Source organism: Merops nubicus, unplaced genomic scaffold (assembly GCF_000691845.1).
Source record: "Merops nubicus isolate BGI_N331 unplaced genomic scaffold, ASM69184v1 scaffold13858, whole genome shotgun sequence".
Taxonomy (NCBI): Eukaryota; Metazoa; Chordata; class Aves; order Coraciiformes; family Meropidae; genus Merops; species Merops nubicus.
Window position 1 is genome coordinate 57,734 of NW_008625220.1, and position 27,745 is coordinate 85,478.

The 27,745-nt window shown below is 41.7% G+C and overlaps 1 protein-coding gene across 1 annotated transcript in view; it reads right to left on the minus strand.

The window, feature by feature from the left end:
- LOC103778044 (protocadherin alpha-C2-like) overlaps positions 1-27,742 on the minus strand; it is a gene marked incomplete at its 5' end in the record, with an annotated part of 49,767 nt that extends 22,025 nt beyond the window's left edge. The window contains 5 exon segments of the mRNA XM_008945613.1: positions 14,856-14,944; positions 15,345-15,348; positions 17,195-17,246; positions 25,534-27,457; positions 27,459-27,742. Coding sequence (XP_008943861.1) covers positions 14,856-14,944; positions 15,345-15,348; positions 17,195-17,246; positions 25,534-27,457; positions 27,459-27,742 — 2,353 coding nt within the window.
- Between the last annotated feature and the right edge of the window lie 3 nt (positions 27,743-27,745).

Below are 27,745 nucleotides of genomic sequence, written 5' to 3' on the forward strand. Positions count from 1 at the left end.
TTAGTTCTCAGCAGCATCTAATTGAGCTGAAAATCAGTCTACACAAGCCTTTTCAAGCAGATAAGCCCCAAGAACCAGCTAACTCTGTAGTCAGAGGAGAAACAATGCTAATTTGAGAGAAGACTGGAAAGTATGGGAAGAACTAAAAGAAAAAAAGCAAAAATCCCAGATTCAGGCTGGTATAAGCTGCTATGGAACTACACCAAGCCCATCCATTTAGTCCACAGAGCCTCCCTGAAATACAGGCAAGCTCTGCTACAAGCTTCAATCTTTTCCCTGTCAGTTGCCTCCACGTTTCTTGGAATACCAGCTGGGTAAGACCAGGGGAAGGATCCCGTTGTCCTGAAGTTGAAAGTACAACTCTTTTTAAAGTTGAAAGTTTAAACTCTTTTTAAATTAAAATTACTTACAGTAAGCCTGCCACACAGGTAAGACTACAGACATCAAGACAGAGATCAGCTTCTTGTGCTTCCTTCAAACTCTGATTTGGGCAGCCTCTCTCCTTCTTCCAGCCTCCACACTCTCCTTAACTATAACCAAAAAAAAGGGGAAAAAAAACCCTAGAGGAATAGCAGCAAAAATCTGTCACACTCGTATCGCTGTGCTTTACAAAGCAGGGATTTTTATTTTGGTTTCCTAGCAACTCTGCAGACCAGCTTGGCAATGGTTTTTACTGAGCATGAGTTAACATAGGGTTGCTACAGCTCCTCTCAAAGAGATACTTTAGACTCTTATAACTGCCTCTTTCTTTCCTTTACTGCACAACTGGAGTGCTCTCTAAGGCTGCCTGGAAGATTAGTATTAAGCAGGAAGAAACACCTACATCCCATCCATTTGATGACATTTTACTCCACATGAAGGAACTGTGAAGAGCTCTTAAACTAGTATTTAATTCAAATTAATCACAGGAAATTAACAAATGGAAAGGAGAATCTGCAGGTTAGTGTGAAGTTATCGTCAAAGATCTCCAGCCAGGGCTGACCTCACATCATAGCTATGAAGGACGCAGATGCATTTTCTACAATGTCTGCTACAAACACTTGCCTTCTGGGAAAGGTAAAAAAGAGAAAATACCAGGCAAGGTATTAACCGAGGAGGGTTAACTCAAAACCTTGATGAGGATTAAGCTTTTAAAGTTATATTTCACCATGATTTGAAGATTCGTAAAAGCACATCAAGAAATAAACAATCATAGCATCAGTATTCATGTCTGGGAATATATTTTCCAATGAGAACAGCTACAAAGCCAGCAGAAATGCCCTGAGCTTCCCAATGTGCTGTCTAGCCAACATGACTCAGAAAAGATCAGAAGTTGACCTTCATGGACTTAGTCTGTGTGACCCACTGGCCTCCCTGCTAGGGCTGCCAATTAGTTTCTGTTGTGACAGTGTTTTCTTCAGTGTGGCAAACTGCCAGCAGGGAACTGGGTTAGGATCACCAAATCATTTTGCCTGTCAGCCTGTAAGTAAGTAGTTCTCCTTCCAACTCTAGCAGGTCTACTAGAGAGGTTTAGCTGCAGTGTGGAAGTCTGCACACTAAGATGGATACACTGATTTCCACTGTGGGACAGCAGAGATGTGCTTTGTTCTGTCTCCAGACTTCACTGCTGAAAATAGTTTTACTATGTAACTGCAACTGCACTCTTCAGAGGGGTAAAAATAGGGATCCAGAGTGGACCACAGCATGCTTGGTCCATCGTAGTGCTTTATTGCTCCCAACTGGAGTGAAGTCTGAGACCGAGGCAGATAATCTGCCACTAATGGTGTGCATTTACTTTAATTCTTCTGTTTCAAGCAGTACATGTGGGACACTGCTACCTACTTAGCATAAATTTGTGGCCAGATAATAATCTACCAACAGGTAATTTTTGCCAGGAAGAGATGACATTATACACAGTAACTAGAGGGAACAAATCCCTCGGAAGGCTAACGAGCAGTGTGGTGCCAGCACATTCCTCACGCTGACAGCCTCTGCATGCCGCAGGTGTAGGTCAGTTCTTTGGGCCACCTTATCCTCTATATGTCCCTGAATACATTTGGCTCCAGGCATTTAGAAAGAATACTGCTTACCATTACAGTCTGTCTGCTTATACTGCCTGAGATGGCAACAGGAGCAGCTCAAAACAATATGGTGAACTCTGAAGCTAAAGTATTCAGCTACCGTAGTCATTACTTATGACCACTTAAACACCACTACAGGTATGTAAGTAGATTTACCACTAAAATGACAGCCTTATGCTCCTGGGGGCATATAGGATCATGGAAAATTAATACAGAATGAGACAGACAAAAACTGAGAGTAGGAGGGAGGAGAATGTAATTTGCAACTGCAGACCCTGACATGTGTTTTACGTGTAGTATTTCTGGGTAATAAAAGCCTCCAGTTAAGAGTTTGTGTCTTAAAAGCAATGTGGTGAGGTCTGCAGGCAGCGTTTGAAGGAAACTTGGGGAAGGAATTGTTAATTCTGCATTTTTCAGTATTATGATAAAATTTGTAATAGAGGTTTTGCCATTTTTTGCCCACTGCCTTTGTTTAAAACCCTTCTGATTTTATTCTGAGTCATACAATATTCTGTTATTCCTTTAAGCTTTGTTATCATATTCAAGTAATTATGTGCAACAAAAATATCAGAAAATTAAATCAAGAAGACTAAAGAATTTTCAGGACATTCTTGGTTGTTTTTGAGCTCAGTCTTTGGTTTCTTGATTTCCAAGTGCCTCCCAATGTATTAAAAATCTGAATGTGAAAATTCTACTTGAAGACCAGAGCTTGCCTCTTGGAAATAACTAGGTATTTCTTTTTCAAGGTTTGAATAACCTAGCTAGAATGAGCAATCCATAGGACCAGGCACTAGGCCAAGAAGGCATGATTACACGATAAGAAGGTATAACTTAAGGCAAAATCCCTCAGCCAGCTCTAGTAACCGCAGGGACAAATGCAGAGAGAGAAGGGCAGATGACCTCTCTTGCCATTAATTGTCTAAGTGAGCCTAAGGAGATTAGCTGCACAATTAGATATCTAATCAGTGCCAGTCCCAGCCTGGGCAGCTGCCTGTCTTGTGCATGCTTCAGTATTGTGCTGGAGACCTGACCTTTACACAGAGATTGAATTCCCACTGCAGCTCTTCAAATCCCACCCCACTCTATGCAACAGGATAGCACATACCCCCCAAGAGACCCTATGAATCCATCAACACACGATTTGCCTGCCAGTCAACAAATCTTACCTGCTTTTTCAACCACTCCTTTTCTTGAGATTCAAAAAAAAGTCATGGGAAGCAGGCACAAGATAGAACCAGGACACTAACAACAGAAAATTAAGCACTTGCTCTGTTCCTAGGAACAAACTCAATCAGATGATAAAAATAGTCAATTAAAAATGAAATTTAATTTCATTATGTTCAAACCACTACCAGTGAGTTCTATTCTAGCTCCAGCCTCCTTGATAGCGTTTGTTGTGGGGGGAACTGCTGCTGTTAACCATTTTGCTTTGGTTGCCTCTTGGTATCTGACCCTGGCACAAGGTCCACCAAGCCTCCCCTGCCCTCTCTGAACCTGGCCCATCTACCTGTGCAGGTACAAACAGCAGACTTTTTCTCAGCACGAACACATAGAAACAATTTCCATGAGACCACAAAGGGTTTGTGTGGTGGGTTTTTTCTTCCTAATCAACCCATTTATTTTGCTAGCTCTGTGTGCATGCTAAGAGGGGATGCTATAGGGATGGGTGACTGTAATTATACAAGACAGGAGCAGAGAAGCTGCACTCAGTTTCATTCCCTCCACAGCCAGAGCCTTGATTTTTTCTGAGAATTAAACCTCCATAATGAAGGGGGTGCCTTTGCATGCTGCTGTTACTGTTTTACATCTCTCATTACACTCTCTGAGCGCACACAAGTAATGACCGAAAGAGTTCAGAGTTTAGCTCTCAAAGTAAATTCAGCATCTCTAGGTCAATCTTACATAAATAGTCAGAATGTGTGCTGGAAAAAAAACCATGCACAGTATTGCAGCATTGCTTTCTCTAGCCCAGTTGTGTTCTGGCAGTCCCAGCAAAGCAAGGATATGGCAAAGAGATTTGGGGGGGGTGTGCAAAATTGAAATGTAATGGCCAAGAGGAATAGGAAGCAGAGCAGCGCTTGTGAGCTTCTCGAGGTGTGACATCGCTGGCAAAGGGCCTGGAAGCACTGCAGTGAAACACGAAGGCTGAAGCAATAATCCCATAGCGTTCAGGAAGCTCTGACCTAATGGGCTCTCTCTGGCTTAGCAGCCCGGAGAGGAGCAGGGAAGGATGCACCAAAACAGGCTTGCAGATCCGTTATTCTTTGCTCAGCCCTGCTGCATTTTTGGGCCAGGTGGATGCTGACCCAGTCCCCAGCATCGCCAGAGAGTGCTCTGTAACAAGAATAATTTTCATTTTTCTGCACTGTATTTTTCTTTTATCCTTTTAAACAGAGGATATTGATCATGTCCTTTCCCTTGTGTTCCCAGACTTCATCTGCCCTGATTATGGAAGTGGTGAGTTCCTTCAGGCAAGGCTTGCCTTTTGCTATTTGGACGGGCTTTGTGTAGGGCCATCTGACCTGAGAGACACTGCCACACTGCAACATTAATAACAGACACACGAAGCGATGCCTGGCTACAAAAATAAACACATGAAAAATACATTCATGACCCTTGTGTACAGCAAAGTGCTGCACACAGGCAGACATCCATTAGGGGAAGATGCAATATCACAGGTCTGTGTTTTATACTCTCTCAACCTCTTTTCTCCTTCCATCACTTGTAATAAGTACGTCCCAGATTAAAATTCCTTAGAACCTTCCTTATTTTATCCACTTATCTATTAGATAGCAAATGGTGTATTGCAAGAGATAACAGGGTTGAAGTTCCTCTGGAATCATGAATATAGTAGGTTGTTTATACATTTACTTTAGTATATTTTCTTTTTTTAAAAAAAACTAAAAAGAATAAAATGAAGACCACAATAGCAAAGGGGAAAAAAAAAAAAAACAACAACCCACAAACAAACAAAACCAACAACAACAACAAAAAAACCCATATATGACAAAAAACACCAAACACCAAACCAAATCCAAAAATAACACACCACACCCCAACCTGCACACACAAAAAGGGAGACAAAACAACAAAACAGGGAGGAAATAAAGCAGCTGTAACCTCATGAGGAAACAATTTTATTACCATCAATTCCCTGAAGAACTGACTAGATAAACACTTGTTCAGCTTATAAGTTCTGACAAGATCACAACCCAAGGTAGTACAGCTGCAACTGGGTGATTTTTCTATTTATTTATTAATGGAAACTCTGAGAAAATAATAGAGGTGGGAATCAAAATCCATGTCTTCTGTGTAGCTACAGAATATTATCAGCAGGCATGCAAGAGAAACTCACTGGTATTCTTACTAAGATCACAAAGAAGCACACAGCTAAAACAACAGACAAGTGAAAAAGCTGCTTAGCTTTGAAAACTGGACTTTATTTTATTTACAAAATAATTTCCTACTGGATGTCTAGGAAACAATCACATCACTTGGAAAATCTATTTTTTTTTTGTAGGAAGTATTGTGTCCCCCCACCCCTTTTTTCTCAGTTACAGCATCATTTGGGACATGTCTAACTTCTAGATGGTAGATTAATGAGGATGGAAAACCTGATAAACTAGTGGCAGTTTTTGGTGTTTGATTTAAAAGAGTTGACTAACTATAGTCCAAAAAAATTAACCATAATCAAAATCAGGTACTTTCAAGAGATGTTACTTTGTTCTTTAAAAAAGAAGAGTTAGTAACAGTTGTCAAATAAGAAACATTTTTTTAGGTGAAACTGTAACTTCCATTTTGAGGAAGCAAAGAGATTATTATAGGAAAGGATGAATTAAGTACATAAGGAGTGACTGTTATTAAACTGTCCCCTAGCACCTAAATGTAGACATTATTGCCAACTAAACTGCTTGTATAAAATCTCTTACTTTATCACTCCCTAAAACGATAAAGTTTGAGAATACCTGCTTCATATTATTCAGTCAGAGAAATCACTCAACTTTTGCCCTCATTACTCTTATTTTATTCCTAGTTTTAGAAATTTTGTGGGTATCCTGTGTTATTAGTTTCTCAGCTGGAGCTATCAGTCTTACATGAACCTTCAAGACATCTCCAATGAAACAATCACCCCATGTGGAGATCAGAAGCTGGATGTGGTCATCTCTGCTTTGGTAAATACCAACAATTGGCTCTAGCCAGGGACAAATGTGGCTCTAACCTAAGCAGAAGGGCTGCACATGCACAAGGACCTGACTAAATGACAAGGGGCACAAATGAAGGCTGCATTGCCTTGGGCTAAAGAAAAAGGTTAATTCCTCTCATAAATCTTTGCAGCATGTGGAATCAAGAATTCTTCACTGTTACAAAGACAAACTCTTCCAAGACCATTCTCTTTCACAGTCAAAATGAAAACAAACTCAAATACATCAAGACAAACAGTGCACACAACTCTGCAAGCATTAGCCTTTTTCAGATTCTGATGAGTCCTTTTCTTTCTCCTTACACTGTCTTCAAGGACTAAGGTATCACAGGCTATTAAACCTCTCATCCATATCATCTAATTTACTTGGTACACTCCACTGAAAAATAATGGACCCCATGAAAAAGATCGCAAATGCTGTTTCAGGTCAAATCATGGGGGGTTTTTTTCCAGCTAAGAGAGAAATAATAAAATAGCAGAAAATAAATTTAACATTAGCTAAGTCATGACTACAGTTTCTGTATAATTTATTTACCCCTCCTTTCTTTGCCCACTCAGCTAAACAAAAATCTAAACTAACCTATTCATTTAGCTAGTCCTGATTGCAAATACAGAAAGCCCAAACTGCTGGTTCAACTATAGTTCACATGTGGTGAAGCAGACAAGTTTCTGGTCAGAACAATCAGCTTCTAAAAAATAACGGTCCGTATGTCAAGCTACATCTGCCATAAAAAAAATTTTTGACAAATTCTTTGAAAATTCTTTCTGATTTCAAAATGCTTTTCTTCAGCCCAAGCAGCATCTTAAAAGTCTCAGACTTCTCCAGCTTCCATCAGGCTGTGAGAAATGAGAGGCATTTATCAGAGAAAATTCTTAGTTCAGTATGACATATTGAAAAGGCAACGTATGGCCCATCCAGTGAGCCACATTTCAGCATTCCTGGAATAACAACACAGAGCGGAGACATCATGGCCAAGTGAGCAGGAAGACACTGGAGTCATTAGATGAAAGGTATAAAGAAGTTTTGAGGATAAATAGGGAGCAGAGAGGTGCATACTTCAGATATCAGATATACTTCACCCAGACAGGTAACAGGAAAGATGTGAAAACAGAGGAAACAGAAGTGGAAAGCAGGAGTAATACAGGGAGTATTCTGGGAATAAAGTGTACTGGAGTAGAGGCAAAACTAAGGACCATGCATCATGCTGAAGGCCTCAGGAACTAGGTGGAATTAATTTGAGAATTCAATGACAAAGGTCAAAATGGGAGATAAAAGAAGAGGATTTAGCCTTATATGGTCCTTGCAGATTATTTCTATTTCAGTGTAGCACCATTGCTCTGTGTCTACGTGAGTGAGCTGGCACGATTTCCTTCTCCTGACTCCACTGAGCTGGTAGAGATACTACAGCTTTAAATAATACTAGTGTGCTTTATGGGGATGATTTTCTTCCATGATTACAAGAGGCTGTGGAACAAATTCATATCATGCTTTACTATGTAGGCTTAGAAATCAAAACTGCTTATGACCTTCATTTCTGGGATTAATTACATCATTGTTTGAAAGACTAATTTTCACGAGAAACATGACTAACTTGGCTATTCTGCATTTTCCCTATTTTCTCCTTTTAAAATATTACACATACTATCACAGTGTATCTTAGACCACTTAGGGTATGGTTCTTTTGGACTGGTATTTTGTTACATAGGTGTTTTTTGCTTTTGAAATTTGAAGTTATGAAATTCCATAGAAAATTAGTTATTAATTAAAATAGAAGGTATAGATGTGCATTTTCTAGCTCCTTCCATTTTAAACAGCTGCAGCATTCTTAAAAAACAAAACAAAACAACAACAACAATAAAAAAAAACCAAGACCCCAGTTTTGCATTCTGGGTTGCTAATTAGTTATTATCTTTTATAGCTTTAGTCAATAAACTGTTAAAGCTAAGCCAGACCAGTGTTCTCTGCCGTTATTTGTAAATTAACCTTTAACAGTCTCAAGGAAGCAGCACTTTGAGTTCTGGTACATTCTTTCAAGGACTGCTTGACCACCCCTATTTAGACTCTTTTTCTGCACATAAGGAAGATCATATGAAGAAGGTGAATAGAAGCTCACTGACATTTAGGAGAAATTGTTCTCAATTTTCAAACCACAGTGTAAAGCTATATTATAAGAAATATGTTATATCTTAAGTCTCATAACTGTCAGAGCTATTTTTTTAGGTTCTTTCTTTTTAAACTGAATTTTTAGAAAAATACTTCAGAGGCCAAAAGCCTCATGACAGCTTTTACTGGAGTGTTATACCTGCTGAATTTCAAGAACAGTGTCTGTTGCAACAGGAAAGAGTCAATATGTAAAAAAAAAAACAAACCACATTCATTCCTTCTGTGCTGATGGAGTTAAGTGGAGTCAAAGATGCAGACAGATCAAATCACTATTCCAAGAAAAGAACAACTAACTGCAGTGTGGCTTTCTGTCCCCCTCATCACACTCTATTACCCAGTCTCATTGTACCAATCTTCTTTCCAGTGACCTATGTGCAGTGGTCACCTAGGACTCTACACTGTGCCATTCCCAATGCTATCTGCCTCTAGCATCCTTTTGCAGTTGTTTTCCTCTACCAGATCCTCTGTCCTCACCTTTCTGTTACAAGATTTTTACCAATGTCCTCTCCCATGTCCTTAGATTTCTCTGCTCAGATCTCTTCTGCTTTACACTAATGCCTCATTTCTCACCTGGGCCCTTCTCTACACTGTTCTGCTGGAAGGAAGTGTCTCTTTTGGACAGAATGTTCTTGTTCAAGCAGGATTTACTTACTTGACATACAGTTTGTGAAACAGAACTGTGTATGCCACAACTTATACTAGAGAGTTATAATAATTTCTTCTCCTATCAAGGCATTCTTCAGCATTCTTATTATAGTCTGCCCAAGTCCATCCCCTTTCCTTTTTTCAGCTTTTCCACAGCCATTCCATTCACAACACTCCACCCCAAACCAGCAGTACAAAGCATACTAGGAAGACTGACTTGACCTTTCAGATAAGTTTGCTTATTTATCATATTTCTAGTTGCTTCTCATTCAACTTTCAGTATTCATCACTTATTCTACAGTCCATACCCCATCAGTGGATGTGGTCTGCATTTCAGCTGACAGCAGCAGGAGCCATCTCCCAAGAGCAACATCAATCTGTTCCAGAGCAACTGTAGTTCCCAGCATAGAACCAAGACAGTCTGAGAGTGTAAAATATGGAATATCTCTAGCTAGGCTGGCACGTGTAAAAAGGTCACACTTTAGGCAGCAGTTAAGGAACAGCAGGAAAAAAAAAAAAAAAGAAAAACAAAAGGCAAGCTGTGATAGATGCAAACTTCAGAGGAGAAATGTTGAAAGAGTCTAGTTTGGGGTGAGGAACACAAGCAGCTATACATCTTTGTGTAAATATTTATATCACAGAATGTTGGTGGTTGGAAGGCACCTCTGGAGATCATTGAGTCCAACCCCCCTGGCAGAGCAGGACCATCTAGCCTAGGGAAGGTCACACAGGAATGCATCCAAATGGGTCTTAAAAGTCTCCGAGGTAGGAGACTCCACAGCCTCCCTGGGGAGCCTGTTCCAGTGCTCTGGAACCCTTACAGTAAAGAAGTTCTTCCTCATGTTGAGGTGGAACTTCCTGTGCTCCAGCTTGTATCCATTGCCCCTCGTCCTATCACAAGATACAATTGAAAAGAGGTTGCCCCTTTCTTCTTGACACCCAGCCCTCATATATTAATTAGATCTCCCTTAAGTCTTCTCCAGACTAAAAAGCCCCAGCTCTCTCAGCCTCTCCTCATACAGCAGGTGTTCCAGTCCCCCAGTCATCCTCGTAGCCCTCTGCTGGACTCTCTTGAGTAGATCTCTGTCCTTGAAATGGGGGGCTGTGAACTGGACACAATACTCCAGGTGAGGTCTCACCAGGGCAGAGTAGAGGGGTGTTGGACACACTTTTCTTAATGTACCCCAGGACACCATTGGCCCTCCTGGCCACAAGGGCACAGTGCTGTCCCATGGACAACTTGTTGTCCACTAGGACTCCAAGGTCCCTCTCCATGGGGCTCCCCTCTAGCAGATCTCCTCCTAACCTGTACTGATGCATTTTATTACTCCTGCCCAGGTGCAGGACTCTGCATTCATTCTTGTTGAACCTCATTAGGATCCTCTTGGCCCAGCTCTCCAGTCTGTCCAGATCTCACTGAATGGCTGCACAGCCTTCAGCTGTATCAGCCAAAGCTCTCAGCTTTGCATCATCAATAAACTTGCTGAGAGGACACTCTATACCATCATTGAGGTCGTTAATGAAGATGTTGAACAGGACTGGACCCAGCACTGATCCCTGGGGGACACAGCCTCCAGCTGGACTTGGCAAACAACATATATATATATATATATACATACAGTCCTCTTCAGACCTAGGACTGATCTCTGGGTTTCTTGGTTCTACTACTCCCCTGACTTTTCAAGTAGCTATGAAACCCACAGCTAACCTGTCTCTCCTGCTTGTTTCTCTTAAGGAACCGCAGCCAATTTTACTACTGCTGTTTACTTGGCCAGTGCAAGGAATAAATTTATGCACCACAAATGTTAAGAGTGCAGAACTACCCATGTTGAGGTCGGTAGATTCTCCCACAGTAAAACGGCTTTTTTCATAGGAGTGCTTTAAAAAAACAAAGCTCTCTCCTCTCTTACCCAGCTGATTACCTAGGAAAAGGAAACGAAACTGAAAGATATGCTCAGAAGAATGTCACTACTGCAAAATTAGAAGCATAAAACTAGCATATTTTAGGCCATGCAACCTTAATTCAGTCCCTTGTGCACGCTCATAAGGCTAGAAACTGAAATCCCAGCTTCCTTGAAATCAGTAGGCTATTTGCCATGGACTTCAGAGATGTCAGTATTTCACTCAAGGTCTTCAAGCTTACAAATTTCAGATGCAGGTTTTTTCCATGAGGGCCTTTCCTCTTTAGTCTACAGAGCTGTGTGAATGGAAGTTATTTTTCCTCTCTATATATGTGGTGGGTGGCCCCATGCCTTATTTACTACACACATATAAAGCGCACATTGAAAATAAGAACTAAAATTCCTCATGGCTATTCTTCATCAGAAAACTTTCTCATTCTCTTGAGTCTTACATGTGCTATGAAAGCATCTTTAGACTGTTTTTGTGAAGTACTTGCGTCACCAGTTCTGTTTTGCAGACTGGAACCAGGAGCACAGAAAAGTACACACAGATCTGTCTAATGCCCACTAATTCTAAGCTCTGAATTACACATAGGTCTGATTTATTCAGAAATGTTCAGAGTTGTATATTTAAAGCAAATTTTCTCTTTGTCTTAGTTTCTATTATGAGTTCCCACCATTTCTGGAAACCAAACTCCAGTTTTTCAGAGTTAGGCATCCAGAAGATAAAAGTTCACTCAGATTAGTGGTAACCTGTAATTGCCAAAATCTGCCGAGAGACATAAAAACCCCAGAAATCTGTCTGCATTTCCTGGACTCACTATATAGCATGGGAAAGACAAATGAGATGCCCCAGGAAGGTAAGTTCAATGCTGCCTCTACCCAGAAAGATTTTGACCCTTCTAGTCCCACCTCCTTTGGATGTATCCCAAATATAAACCTACAAACTATTGGACTGGCATATAAGAAAATGCAAAGACAATTTAAACACGCCAGATTGAGATTCACCGTCCCTTGCATGTGTGAAATATGCAATGAAGTCAATAGGAGTGCTGTCAGTCAAACCAGGACCAAGTTCCTGAAACATCATGTGATGTTTGAGTACAGCTATGCATTAGGAATTAAGGATTTACTACTTGACTTGTTCATCCTTCTTAAAGAGTCCTTATGACATCATCTTTGAATGCTCTCATTGATTAAGTCTCTGAACCCGGCTCTGTGAGGCACTTTATCCATGGCTTTTGTAGATTGTTAAATTAAATGAACGATTTAGTGACAAACTGATTTGGATTAATCAATTGACTAAAACTGCACGGGGAATGCAATAGGCTTCGAAGTGGTTTCTAGTAAGCAGAAGTCAAGACCTGCAGCAGCCATGCTATGGTGGTAACAGAGATAACAAATTGCTTATCTAGGAGATTATCTGGACCCAGGTGCACTCCATTCATATGCAAATGACATGTCAGGAGTAAATGCACCGTGGACTTTATCAACTGCCATTAACCATAATGAGTTGCAGCTCTTCTGAAAAAGCACCAGTTGTTAACCTGGTAAAAAATATTACAGGTCTTGAACCTAAGCCAGAAAGAGGAAAAATCACTGAGAGAAATATTTGTGAGAAGCTGCAGATAGGGTTCTAAAACAGTTGTAGTAAATTGCTGAAAATATGATGCATGACGATGTATTAAGTGACGAAAATTAGCACAATCATTAATCCTGAGATTTCCCTCTAAATCATGTATTTGCTATTAAGGACCAGGAATACCTGTAGCTTTTGCTTACAAAGACTGGGTAAGAATATTACCTGAAAATTACTAAAAAAAGGGCTAATTGACAGGGGGTCAAGGTCATTAATCCCTTGGGAGCATACAAGGATGAAACAAATATATCTTCATTGTGCAGGAAAAAGTACTAATTTACAAGGAACCTGGTTCACAAAAATTGGACTTAAAGGTAGCTGTACCTAATGTGGCTACTTTGCAAAGCAATTTTAATTAGTCACATCTTCCTGTACAGCAGAAAAATTTCCTGTTGCTTAATATATTTCTTGAAACCTGTTTGAATAGATTACCTAGAAATAAAAACCACAGAAAAACAATGATCTACAATGCCCAATTCAAGGGCCAAAGTAAATAGCCTTGGCACTTGGGCTGCTCAGCTCCACAGAACCTCCTGCCAGCTTCTCCTCTCACTGTGCCTAGTTTCCTCCACCCTACACAGCCACCACCATACAGAGCGGCGTGTGACGGGGGCATTCACTGCACTGGTGCCTCATTGCATGGTCATGGAGGGAAAGAGCAGTAAGAGCCAAGGGTTAGTGCTGCTCCTCAAACAAGGACATATTCAGGTTCCCAAAGTGAGTCTAAAATTATAAGACCCAAAAATAACCCCAGCAGCAAGGCATCCAGATGGCAGAACAGGGCTCTAGGACCCAAATGCCAACAGACCTCCTCAGCAGACAGAACCATCCCACCTTTGCACTTACATTCACGTACTTAGAAATCTGCATTAGCAGCAAGTGAACATCTCGGTGAGTATTTGCATCCTTACTGAACTTGGTAGAACATAACACACTGAGCACTCAGTCAAGGATGATTAGTGCAGCTGAAAGCCTGAGGGAACCCCTTGGAAAGGTTAGAGTGTACTTGAGGTGACATTTTCAAATGCAAGCTCAACAGTTACGCACCCTTCATAACATCCACAAGCTGTGTCTTCCTGCAAAGCCTGCAACAGAAGGAAGAGCACACAAAAACCAGATAATTATAGCCTAGGGGCCCATTATATATATGAATTCCCAAATCTGTTTCTGCAGACAATCCTTCTGCAACACCAATGCAAGTCTTGCTGGGCACCATCAATTCATGGATATGTTGTAAGTGCGACTGCAAATCCTGAAGTTGCTCCTCAGCCCTTTATCCAGGTAAAATTCCCATTTAAACTAAGGGAAAGATTTGCTCCAAAAAGTATTAAATAAAGCAGCTCCCACATCTTTCTTGCTGGAGACCTCAGTTCTCAACCCTTGATTTGCCTTTGTGATAGAAGGGTCACTGTTCATTTGGATTTCTGGTGGGCTCACAGTGCTCAGAGCTGTCATACAGGGCTCACAACCCTACACAGGGCATCCACTAAGTTGACAGCTTAGTTTGGACGTGGCTAAAATTGATGATCACACCAGTGACTGGCTACTCCACTATGGCTCTATATTATTCCTGCTACAATATAAAAATTAAGAATATTTTATTGTCTGCACTGTAATAGATTTCTTAAGTCAATGAGGAACTTTTGCCAATTCTTAGTGACTGCTGTGAAGTCACCAGTCAGTGACTGAGTGAGTGAAGGTATATTTTTAACATTATTTTTAGCCAAATATTTTTACAAGTAAATAATAGTTGAGTTTCTGTCATCCTGTACCAGTGAATGAAAATAGCAAAAAAAAAAAAAAGGTCTGATTTCACCACAGAGAATGAGAAAAAACATTAAAAGAGACTCGCTGGGTTTGTAAAAATTACAAAGGGAGAACTGGTAAGCTCACACCTCAGTGTTACTGCTCTTTTGAAATCAGCTCTAAACCCAAGCATTTTGAATCTGAATATACACATCAGAACTGAAGTCCTTCCATTATTCCATTACACAAACCAATAAACTCCAAAGGCAGGGTGAAAGCTGGGATTAAGGACTCTTATCTCCAGTGCTCATCTGAGACTGAGTAAAGGAAAAAAGCTGTATTTTATGCCTTATTATTCCACTCTATTTAGATTCCACACATTCATTTACAAGAACTTTACTCAAAGACACAAAACAGAAGAAAAACTAAGATGGAAGTGTTAGATCTACTTCAGTTAACACCAGCTCCTCACATATATCCTGGATTTTCACAGCCTTACCTGGAGTAGCACTGGAGACTGTTGGCCACTGCTGATCAGGCCCTCCGGGTCCTCCACGCAGGACTCCTGCCTCCTCCACATGCACAGCACTAAATAAGCATATATCATAGTTAGATTATACCGTTCCCCTCTGCCATGGGCTTTATAACAATCCCTTTTCTTGCTGCTCTTCAAAGCTTGTAACTGTTGCTGTGCAACTACCACTATAGCATTACACGATGCTAACAAATGCTGCTGGACCACTGGTTCTTTCAACTTGCAAAAAATATACCATCATAGATAAAAATATCTTTAATTATTTACCAAAACACAGTATGGCATGATTTATAAAACAAACCAACCTGCAGGACACTTTGCTTTCATTGACTGGAAGTTGCCAACAAGGGAGTTACACACCTTCTTTGCTGATGTGTTAGCATTCAAACAAATGATAAAAAGTTGGTGGAGTAAGTTCTGAGCTTGTCATTATGTTACTTGAACAGATCCCACCTTCCTGGGTGGTTCTCATGAGCAATTCAGAAAGAAATAAATTTTCTCAAACACAGAAACTAACACAGCAGATTTTACAAGGTCACATTGTGAGCACTTGGTCTTGAAAGCACCGATTTGGATATTAGCCAGCACTTCACATGAAAGGAAAATAAAAAATCTGCTCCTTTTAATGCAAAACTAGGCATGTATTTATGTGCAGTTCCTTAGAGAAATAGGACTCTGTGACCATGGTGCTCTCTCTGCTCATCTGCTTCTCAGCTCCCTTCCACACTCCCAGTTGAACTTAATGGGCAGTTTCAACCAAGTGTGGCAGATGTCAAGCCCTACAGATATCAAAATTTCTACACGTTTTATGAAAAATCATTTTATGAAAATCATCAAGTAGGCAATTCACACAGACTCAGAACCTGAGATCTGAGGAAAGGTCAGGGGCTGCTGATGTGAGAGGACAGAGGAATACACTATTTCCCAGAAAGGCTTAATTAGCTCCCCTGCCTGTGGGGTGAATTGCTTTAAATGAGTTCTGATTTGTCATTAATTGTTCAAGTAACTTCAGACAAGATCTTGAAGTCTGTATAGAACAGAAAGCGGATCCACAGGACCACCTTGGGAATATACAAGAGCATGATGCCCAACTCTGAGGACCAGTAGATGCTCAGGTATGCATGAGAATTCCTGCTTCAGGATCCTGCTGCCCAGATTGTTTATTCATTTTTGAGTAAGCAGTCAAGGATTAAACAGAAAAAAATAACAGCAGGAACACAGAAGAAAGAAACCAGTTTGTCCAACAGACCACAGAATCAAGCTTGCCCGTTCTTCCTTTCCTTGTGGTCCCTGAAGTTTAGGTTCCTTCTTACACAGCAGCCCAAAGTCACCTGGAGAGGTACAGAGTGCCCTCACCCACGTGAAGTACAGTTGCAGTAATGGACAGGCTGGATCTGAGTTTTGGACTTGAACCTTATGAAGACATTTCAGCCCTGTGGATAATGGATTAAAGGTGACAACTATGGTCCCACTGCATCAACAACCTGGAGAGAAGCACAGTGTCCTGTGCTTTCTAGTGCCCCTAGGAATTACTGCAGCCTTACAATTGTACCTAAATCTGAAAAGTCATCTTGTTAATAAGAACACATCTGCATATAAACCCAGTTTTCTAATCTGCTTAGGAAGGGAGAGCAAAAATATTATTTTATTTAGGCTCTACAAAACCAACTTTATTATAATTCTCTTTTTCTGGGCGTACTGAGTATCAAAGTACAGCAGAGATTGCTTGTAATGTTAGGTAGAGAACTTTCAAAGACATCTAAAGAGATTTGGACACAGCCTCACTTTTCCTTCTTTATAAAACCACCTCATATCTTCAAAATGTCCTTTAAACTGTATTAATAGTCTTGATTGCACCATGTGGTGGTTAAACCGACTGCAGGAGCAGTATACTGTTATGGGAATGAGAGACAAGAAGATGGAAAACATCAATGCTGCAGAGAGTCTATTGACACATATCAGCATTGATGATTACAGGGAGCTTTAAAGTAAACAAAAAGTGTCTATTTCCAGTTAAATAACTCAATGAATGAAGCAATTACATCTTGACAGTCAACATATAAAAAGGTAGGCTGTAAACACACAAAAAAGCCACAGATCTACAGTAGTATAATAACAGCATAAGATGCAGTCAGACTGAATCTGCAGCACTTGGAGACTGGAAGTGACAGCGGCAGAATTCAGGTGCTTTCCATCTCAGCATACAGACATCACCAGTCTGGGGCATCAGAGGTGCCAGGCAGCTTTGTCCTTGTCACAGAGGACAAGGCCAGGATCCCCCCTCCCGTGGGGAAAGGCCATACGTACCCTTGCATTCAATGCTGAGTAGCGCCAGTCAGGGTTGGGGTGTTTTGGCTGTAGAGAGAAAAGCCCAGGATAATGTTGTTAATGTATGTTAAATGTGCTGAAAAGCATACACACCTGGCTAATTCTGTCACAAGAGTCTCTGTGGGGCTACTCAATTCTTGAGAAGGTTCAGAACTGCCAAATCTTTCTACAAATGTAAAGAAACTTTCAAATGGACACACAGAGTCTCTGTAAAAAAGAAATCTGTTTGCACGCCAGGGCCTTTGGCTAAAGATGATCTCCGTGGAACAACATTTGACGCTGGAAACTCGTGGGCAGTTATTTTGTACATTCATCAACATTCTGGGCACAGTAACACAGAACACATCATAAATCCATAATGCACATTGTTTACCTGATCAGCTGAGGAAACCTGGGCATCTGCCTGAGGATATAGCAAACCCAGCCCCCTGTGATGGGGACATGTGGGGTGGTCTCTGCTGTGAGGTTTCTGCTGGCATTTAGTGTACTGCAGAGGACTGCACTAGATTTGGAGACTGCAGCAAGTGTTTTATCAAAGGCAGACATGCTCTTTCGTAGTACAAAGAACTACTGTGTCCTCCACATTCATAAGAAGGCATAAAAAGTGGAAGGGGACAACAGTTAGCAGTACCTGTTGACCAACAAACCTCAGCATATGCCGACCAGCTGCAGAATGGCCTGCTAAATAAAGAGATAATTAAGAAATCCTCTGTTGATCAAAAATTGCTCCAGAAAAATATCTTGTTTGCATTGTCAGGGGAACATCACAGTCAGGTCCTTTAAAATTAGGCCCTAAGCCAGTAAACAAGGTTATTTCTCAGGATTTGCAAAACATTATTTGGCAGGTACTATCACAAGCAGTGCTTAACTTCTGGCACTCGAATTCAAAGAGAAAAATTACGTACAGAAGCATAACGGACTACACTCATTTCTGGTCTGTCTTTTACAGTGCCAAACACACAAATAATATATGACAGTAATGGTTTAATTCTCTCCAAGCTATTGGAGGCAGATCAGAAATGAATTTTGGCCCATTAGTTCAAAGAGAAAAAGAAAGTGTTGAATGGTCTGAATTATTTAAAGCCAACTCTCTTTCGTCTTGAGGTTTGGGGTATGCTTTTCCCTGGATCAATAATTTTTATTCAAATAAAACTGGAGCAATTACAACCTACAATATCAATCTATCACCATATTTCCCATGTCCAGCGTCACTCAGGAGCAAGACGCTCTTGGACGATGTGCATCCTAGTATTCTTTATGGTCAGAGTCACAAAAGGAAGGAGGCTTCTATTTGCAACCACACATTAAACATCTGGGCTAGCAATTTCCTTCCCAATTAGCCCCCAGTTCTCTGGCATGCTCAGGTTTTGCTGAGTTTAGCAGAAAGTGGCTTGACAAGGAGACTGTTATGCAGGATTCCAGTGTTTTCTGATTCATTCCATTTTGGCCCCAGTCCCAGGGATGTCAAAGTAATTTTAAAGTCAACCATGTAGTGATAGTCAATGAAAGAGGATAGAAAGTAACAGCCTGATCAGATCCTCTCCCAAGCTTGCCTTCCTTGATGTATGAGGATGCTAACACCAGAAGATTTGGCTTTTCCTATGCTGTGTATTTTCTTATAGCAGGGGAATGGACGGTCTGGGGGAAAAGCCCCTTTCCTCTTTTTTTCAGTTTGAGAGGTGCAGGTCACCAATTTGTACAGGCTTATAGGCAGTGTGAGGAAGAGGAGGAATCTTACCACAGTCCCAGGCAAAACTCAGATGAAGCAAGATTACATCAAAGAGCTGGAAAAGTCTGACATGAGTTTGGTATGAGTGAGGAAAGAGGAAAACAGCCACTCACTCTATATACTCCAAGGATATAGACTTTTGGTTTTGAGCTGACAGTTTTCCAGCTCTTAGCCAGAAGATAAAGATCTATGCTCTCTTGCAGTTGGAACTTTTGGACACCAGATCATAAACAGATGATGGTGGTGGGAGAAAGTCATCACTAAAAAATTCATCATTCATTCACTCCAAGTGCATGGACCAAAATTTACCATGTCAGTATAACTGAAACAGCAGCAATTAGGAGATTGTGGTGTTTTCAAAGGTTCCAGAAGCTGTGGCATCTTTTGGCTACTCCCAAACAGTTCTCCATTTGCTGCCACTCTTCAGGCATGGCTGTAGTACTACTCCCAGAGGAGTAGAAGAAGGAAAGAGGGGACAGGATCAGAAAAATATGCTGTTTCAGACACTTCCAGGAGCTTTTTGTTTTTAACTGTGAAAAATTTAAATGTCTAAGACTTCTTTACTTTTTGAAGTCTTCACAGGAAGAACAGGAGGAGCAGGCAGTTGGGTGGCAGTCTGCCTTTGCCCAGGCCCACTCTCACCCCATTTTATTTACCATGTGCACAATGCTTGACTGGGAACTTTCAGACCTCAGCAAGAGATGCATGCTTATCCCACACTTGTGTTATCACAAGTCAGCATCCTGCAGCTGAGAAAACTGGTGAAATCCCAATTTTGTCAGTGTAACTGGACTCTCCTTTTGTTCTGCTACAGACTGTAATTCTTTATTCCTCTGGTCATAAAATAAAAGTTTTTCTAATACATCTTTAAATGAGATTGGGCAATTAGGAGCAAGAAAAGCAAAAAAGCATGTCCAGTAATAGAAGTGAGAGCATAGCAGAAGCAGCAAACCTGTTCAATAACATCTTTCCCCAGTTCAGATGCAGCAGTGGTGCTTCTTACAGATCCATCAGGCAGTCACACTCTGCATGCTTGGGTTAGCTCATATGTCTGGCTATGAACAGTCCACCTTCACCAGACCACCCACTGAAACCTGCCACGTGCTGTTACACAGGACACGGTTCACTCTGTCATGACACGATATGGCCCATCTCAAAGAAGAGCCATGTCTTCAGGAGAGTCCCAGGGGACAGGATTCTGCACAGCAGCTGTCAACGGGCTCTTCTGCAAAGCCCTGTCACAGGCTTTGCTGTGAGAAGTGTCACTGTGTCATGTCAACACCACCAGGACAAAGTACAGCTGGCCAGGAAGCACAAGTACGGAGGGGAAGTGGAGAAAGGAATACAGACTCTGAACTGGTCCAGGTGCTTCCCAGTTGTATTTCCCCATATTCTCACTCTATCACACGATGCTGATGAAGATATTATTGTTCCTTCTCTGTCCCCAGCTCCCAACTCATTACAAGATCCCGTTTATCACACACCAACCCATTCTACAAATTTTAATCTTCATTTACTCTTAGTCTGCCATTTTCCTCGGAGACTATGGATCAAATCCAGTGGTCCTGTCCTTATCACTCGTCAGTGGAGGTGTGAAAAATCACACAATCCAACACAGAAGTAATCAACGATTCCCTCTTTTTCCTATCATCTGCTTTTTCGGATTTAGTAACAGAACACATCCTCATAGTTATAAGATGAGTCAAAATCTATCCAGGTGCCTACAGAAGTGGTTGTCACTGCATCAGGAGAACACCTCATGCCAACAGTTTGCTCCTGATGGTTCTTCCTGGCACCAGGATTACATTCTGCCAATCACATAACCACAAGCATTAATGCAACTAGTTATAAACAACTAACCCTGCTGGAAAGTCTGATAAAGTGAATATGTAATACAAAACAGAGCTACCGTAATAGCAAAAAACAAACAAACACAACCAAAACAAAACCAAAAAACTCATGCAAAATCTCACACAATTATTTCCAAATTCCACAGCATGGGTTAATTTAAGAATTGTTTCATTCACTCATGGAGAATAAATTCAGTTGAAAATACATTGCTTCAAACATTTTGCTCAGTTCACCTTTTTTTAGCTGAGGCTCTAACACACTAAAGATTTGTCCCTGGTATAGACAGAATTTCCATAAATTTTTTACTGTTGTCTTCACCTCTTTCTTATTCATGAAAATCAATACAAAGGCTACCACTGACTTCAGTGCGTGTTAGCACAGAGCCTGCTTGAGATAGAGAAGTGTGAATCAAACATTTACAAACAATTACTAGCTTATGAGACTACTAAAAACATCCCACTCCATTCCTGTTTCCACACAAATGTATGACAGAGCGACATAAGGTATATTTATCAAATATATCCACTTGGAAGCAATAATAAAAGGCATTTTAGAACCCCTCACCGCAAACAGCTCTGCTTATTTTCCAGTGAGACCATGCTGACAGATATGGGGAAACAGAGGCTTCTCTTCCTGATTTACTTCTTTTAATGTTCAGAATTAATCTGATGTGGAAAGCAAAGTATTTATAGCCAGAACATGTGTTTGCCACACAAGAAATCAGAACTGGAAACTGAAAAAGGGTGTAATTCAGAAGCCCAAAGATTTTCTTCCTGGCAGTGTCCACTTGCATTCCTAACTCTGAGAAAACTCGGGTGAAGGGAACAAGCAAGTGCTTCTGTAAACTCTATTGAATGAGTTCTAAGAGAAGAAAAACTCCTCTGCTTAATATTAGATGCAGATTTTTGCTGGCACAGCAATAAGCATCAAACCAAGAGTCTGACTGCCCTGAAGCACAGAGCACTGTCCCTGCTTGGCAGAACAGGTTTGGATACTGCCACTAAACAAAAGTACAAACATTTATAGTTAACCTTTACAATGTCAGTGAGGCTGGAGAATTTCTTAAAGGCTTAAGGTCTTGAACTGAGACTGTAAAGATATTCCACCATTAATACCTCTAAAGCCCCTGTGAGAAATCTCTTAGTGAGACTGCTCCAGACAATGCTGTCAGTTTACTAGATTTAGGCACTTCAGAATATGCTTGCATTTTAAAGCAGTATCAAAATGTGTTCAACTCAAGAGTTTGTTTTTTCTGTGTGTTTAGCAAGCTGGTTTTGAAGTGCAAAAATACAGAGAAAAACCCAAAAGCAGAGCAAAGAGCCATAAAACTCCAGGAAACACCTGGGTTTCACCATCACTTATGTGCGGCTTTTGTTTCACTTTCTAAAAAGTGCTCACAGAGCACCATGTGAATGTAGTTCTGAACATCACATGAAACCATCTTTTGTCAGCCACCTGTGTCACCACACAAAAAAAAAGGGTACAAGGAAACATATAACCAGAAGAGTTTTTATGTACTTCTGTCAAGTACCCAGACTGCCCACTCATCAAAGATTGTCATAAGACACAAGATATAACAAATGAACTTAACCACACAGAACGCAAGAACAAGATGGGACAGACGAAAAGTCAGACGAAGGACCAGATGCAACCCAGACATCACTCAGCATCTTCACAGGCATATGAGTGAAGGGACTCCCGACTAAAGCATTGAAACCTTTCCTGAAAGTGTCAGATCACGACTGCAGCAGTGCCCGGTAACAAAATGACATCCTCACCCCTTCCCCCTTCACATCTGTATGCACGCCCCTTTTGAAAGGCTGCCCATAACCTCACACAGCACCAGCAATGAAGCCATAGGATTTTGCTATGTCTGCATTTTGCCCACACCATCCACCTTGCCACCCTGTAGTAGGTACCTAGCTGATGAAAGAGCAATACCTGTTAACCCCACAGTTTGATCCTTATCAATACTTTATCCTGCCATCAGTAACTGTGTCTAAGGTCTTCAGTGCAGCTCTTAGTGTCAGGCCATTTCTTCTTTTACAAACCACACTTGGTTTGAGATATCCTTATGAACCTATCAAGGACCATACAGGCTAGCAGTGTGAAAGAAGCATGGACTGTCTTGCAGAAACAAGCTCCTATTCCACCATCACAACACCAGCAGTACAAGTCAGGAGACTGACACAGGAATCAGCTCAACAGATGTAAAGAATTCCCTGCCTAACCTCCAAAAACTGGGTTTTCCTTTCTACTGAGTCCTTCTTACGACCCAACAAAGTCAGTCACAACTTAATTATTAACATCTTTGTCTTTACTAACAAATATGGAAAGGACAAAGACCTTACTGCATTGTTACTGAGATTAACCCCAAATAACTCTGAAATATTTTTTTTCTCTTACTGTATAAACAACACTTGCAAAATATTAGCCTCTTTGAAACCACGTGTACAATATACATGCGTAGAAAGCCCATTCACCTGGTCCTATCCTCATCACTTAATAGAAGGTCAATTTCCAAAACTGAAAATAAAAGCATTGTTCACATTATCCAAAAGCAACACACACATCAGAGATTCACTTTATAAATCAATGCAAGGACAACGATGCCTGTTGCTATGTTTCCCAGGTGACAGTGTGGGATTTGAAAGACTGAATAAAAGTTCACATTAACCAAAAGAGAAATATTCTCTGGAGATCATTATCCTTAAAGATATCAAAGACCGTTATCCTTAAAAAGTAGAATTCAGTGTTGCTAAGCAATGGATGGCATCTTCAGTGCATATGCTGAGCCTGAAACAAGGGAGAGGCAAAATTTTACAGCATGTAATTAGCTAGGAACCAGTAATTAGTAAATGCCAGTACATTTACCCATTTTCTCATGTACATCTGTCATTGATACATCTTCATAGCACATACTACCCCAGGACAGTTTAGGAAGAGGAGACCTAAGAAAAGAACTCATGACAAGTCGAACTTGTCAGAATTTCAACTCTGTTTAAATCATACAGAACTATTTGAATAATTGATTCCTCTTTTGGATCACAACTCCACCTAGGCATTCAATAGTTTGTTCTATACATCTCTCTACTTTTGTATTTCAAGTCTGGGCTGGATTTGCTGCCACAAGCTGATCTGCACCACTGTTCAGAACTTGCAAATTCATGGAGTGATTCCCTAAGACATGACAGGAATCTGGCTGTTAAACTAATTTCCTACCACTCTCACATCCAAAGTGAAGCCATTTTCAATTCCTGTTTTTCTTCCCCTCCAAAAAAAAAAGTGAGATTGAAGGTCTATATTTCATTCTCTGATTGTTCAGCATACATGCTTACAGAGTATGTCTCCTGTTCCTTCCTATATCAAACAGATTCCAAGCATCTTATTATACTCAGAAAGCTCTTCAGGTACAAAAACTGCATAGAACAAGAAAAAATATTTCTCCCATACCCTGCCACTGTGATTTATAGAAAACCATTGCATTAATCTTAAATGGATTAGTTTAAAATGAATGATCATTACTCTCCAGAAGCATTTTTATGGAGGACTTGTTAGCACTTAAGATTTGTGCATCTTTGTGTAACTAAACAACACTTGCAAAAGATACTAACATCTTCATATGTGAATACATACTAATAAGTAAACAAATATTCTTTAGGTGGCAAGAATATTTAAGTCAGGTTCCTTTCTTTACCACCACTGTTACTCCCCAAGCTCCCCCACCTTTGGAGGCAGAGCACAAACGAATCTGGTCTTCTGCCTGCCACTATTGTAGAGTACAAACAACACACAGTGCTTGCAGAATTTTCTTTTTGTGACCCACAATTAGTCTCTCCTGCAAATGCTTGTGGGTTTAGTTGCGATATATGTAGAAAGGAAACTGTACAGAGCAGGCAAACCACATGCAAACTGCAGACTGCCTCTGTGCTGGCATAAAGCAACCATTAATTCTTCACTGCGGGAAAATATTGAAAAGGTTAATACACCACTGGCCAAACCATGGGTATGAAACAGGTTTCAATAACAACCCAGCAGGTTCAAAGTTGTCACAGTGTCACAAGACGATGGTAACTTGCTGTAATTCTCTACAAAGATCTCACTGGATTGTCACTGTCCAGAAAGCACAAAACGTAGCACTGGGTACAACAAGCACTATCAAAGAAGGGACTGCAGTTTTCAGACCAGTACAACATGCCCACAACAGTTAAGCAAAGCACATTACTGCAATGATCTAAACTCAACAGCTTTGCCTAGGTATGAAATCAATGAAGTGGCAAACATCTATAACTGCCATAAAATAATCTGTTGATTTCCAGGCTAATCACTACTTTCTTCTTTTTTTTTTTTCCCTGCGGTATAAGTTTTAGCATCAAAAGTTTAAGACCACCTGCATCAATCCCTTGCAGTCCATGGCAGCAGGCAATTTTAGATCTGGAAGAGAAAAAGGAAGGAGGCAATACTCCACACACAGCATACACTGCAAAAATGAAGCAAACCTCAAAAAACAGGCGCAGATACTGAACTTACCAAACAGACCCTGAAAGTCCCAGTATTTACCTAGAAACAAAATGCATTGCACAGATTAGATTCATTAGAACCATGTTCAATAGCTGCGTGTCAGTGAGCCCAAAAGGGAATACACTTAACGTGGGGTTTCCAGTTTGAATCTCAAGTTCTTAAGTACAGATTTTCTCAGAGCACCGTGCTGACCATTTATCACTGTAGCCTCACCTCATTAGGAGTAATGGAGTCATTTTTAAGTATGATCAGGTTTTGTGCACTCTGCCCACTCTGTCCTGTCAGATGCCTCTCAGTCACCACTGCAGAGGGACCAGTAGTTCCTGTTGGGCCACAGGTATTGTAAAACATAAAAGTGTCACTTCCTGATCCTGCAGTTAGACATGCCTTATAGCAGTAGGTCTTAGTGAGCGACCCATTGCCCCTCACTTCAATGAAATGGGGTTGTACTTTTAAACCGTGGGGCAACCTCGCATCGATGTTGTTGTTGGCCTGCTTGTATAATTCAGCAGGGCACCGTTCTCTGACCCCACAGAAGCCTGCACAGCAGGAGTCCCCATACAGACTGTATCTGTAGCACTTGATAACAGTAAGCCCAATGATAGCAAAAAGGAAAACGAAGGAGAGGGCGCTCAAAGCGATAATGAGATAAATGGTGATCTCTGAGTAGCTGCTGGGACTTTTAACATGCCGCCTTCTATCAGGGATGATTTTGGAAACTCTGTCCACCACGGTAACAGTGATGGATACTGATGAGGACATTGGTGGCTCTCCATTGTCTCTCACCTCCACTGTCAGGTTGAAAGTAGACATGCTGTCCTCTCCCAGTTTGCGAGTAGTCCAAATCTCACCAGTATGGAGCTCTATCCTGAACAAACCTGGATCTGAGGTTTGTACCAGGTCAAAGAACAACCAGGCATTTTGTCCTGAGTCCGCATCAATGGCTATAATTTTGGTTACCAAATATCCAGCGTGTGCTGAGCGTGGGATCATCTCCACAGCTGCTGAAGCGTTGGTTGAGGTAGGATACAGAATCTGTGGAGCGTGGTCATTCTCGTCCATTACGTAGATGTAGACAGTGACAGTGCTGCTCAGTGGTGGGATCCCAGCATCCTGAGCCTGCACAATCACATGGAACTCCCTTAGTGTCTCATAGTCAAAGGACCTGACAGCATACATATTGCCATTATCGGATTTAATAGAGACATAGGAGGAAACAGGTTGCCCTTCAATCTCCCTATCTAGCAGAGTATAGGACACATGGGCATTTTCGGCAGCATCTGGGTCAGTGGCTTTGATAGTACCCAGCAAGGCTCCAAGGGGGTTGTTCTCAGGGATGTAAAGTGAGTACACAGGTTCCTCAAAGCGTGGAGGATTGTCATTGATGTCGGAGATCTCCACATGGATCACTTTCTGGGAGGAGAGGGGGGGGCTCCCAGAGTCAGTAGCCGTAACTGTGATGTTGTAGGCTGCTGCTTTCTCATGGTCCAGGTTGCCCTGGGTAATCAAGGTGTAGGAGTTCTTGAAAGAGTTGAGTGTGAAGGGGAGGCCAGGGGGAATGCGCAGACTCACTTGCTTGTTCAGCCCTGAATCCTGGTCAGTGACGCTCATCAGGGCCACCACAGTTCCTGCCTTTGCGTCCTCTGGCACTGGGCTGTACAAGGAGGTCAGGACCACCTCAGGAACATTATCATTGGCATCCACAATCTTGACCAGCACTTTGCAGTGCCCAGCCATAGAGACAGGGCCCTGATCAGTGGCTTGCACATATATCTCATAGGAGGATGCCTCTTCATAGTCCAAGGTACCATTAACCCGCACCTCCCCCGAGCGTGGGTCCACACTAAAGAGCTGCCTCACCTTCTGTGGGGTGTAGCTGCCAAACGAGTAGATCACATCCCCGTTGGAGCCCTCATCGGGGTCCGAGGCATTGAGTTTGACCACTAGCGTGCCCGGCAGGGCATTCTCCAGAAGGCTCACGGTGTAAGTGGAGCGGTCAAAGGTAGGAGGGTTGTCATTGGTATCCACAACTCGTACGGAGATCTGGGCCGTACCAGACTTGGGGGGATCCCCACCATCCATAGCAGTGAGCACCAGCCGCTCCAGGGCACTCTGCTCCCGGTCGCGTCGCCCCCTTTCCCAGGATGTGCCTGCCACTCTGGAAGCCTTTAAGGTCCAGGGCGAAGTGGCGGCTGGGGCTGAGCTGGTAGCTCTGCACAGAGTTGGTGCCCACGTCCGGGTCCTGGGCACTCTCGATGTGGAAGCGAGCCCCGGGCAGGGCGGACTCACTGATCTCCAGGCGGTAATCCTGGCGGGGGAAGCGCGGTGCGTTGTCGTTGATGTCCAGCACCTCCACCTCCACGTTGTGCACTTCGATGGGCTGCTCGATGACCAGCTCCAGGCTGAGGAAGCAGGCAGGGCTCAG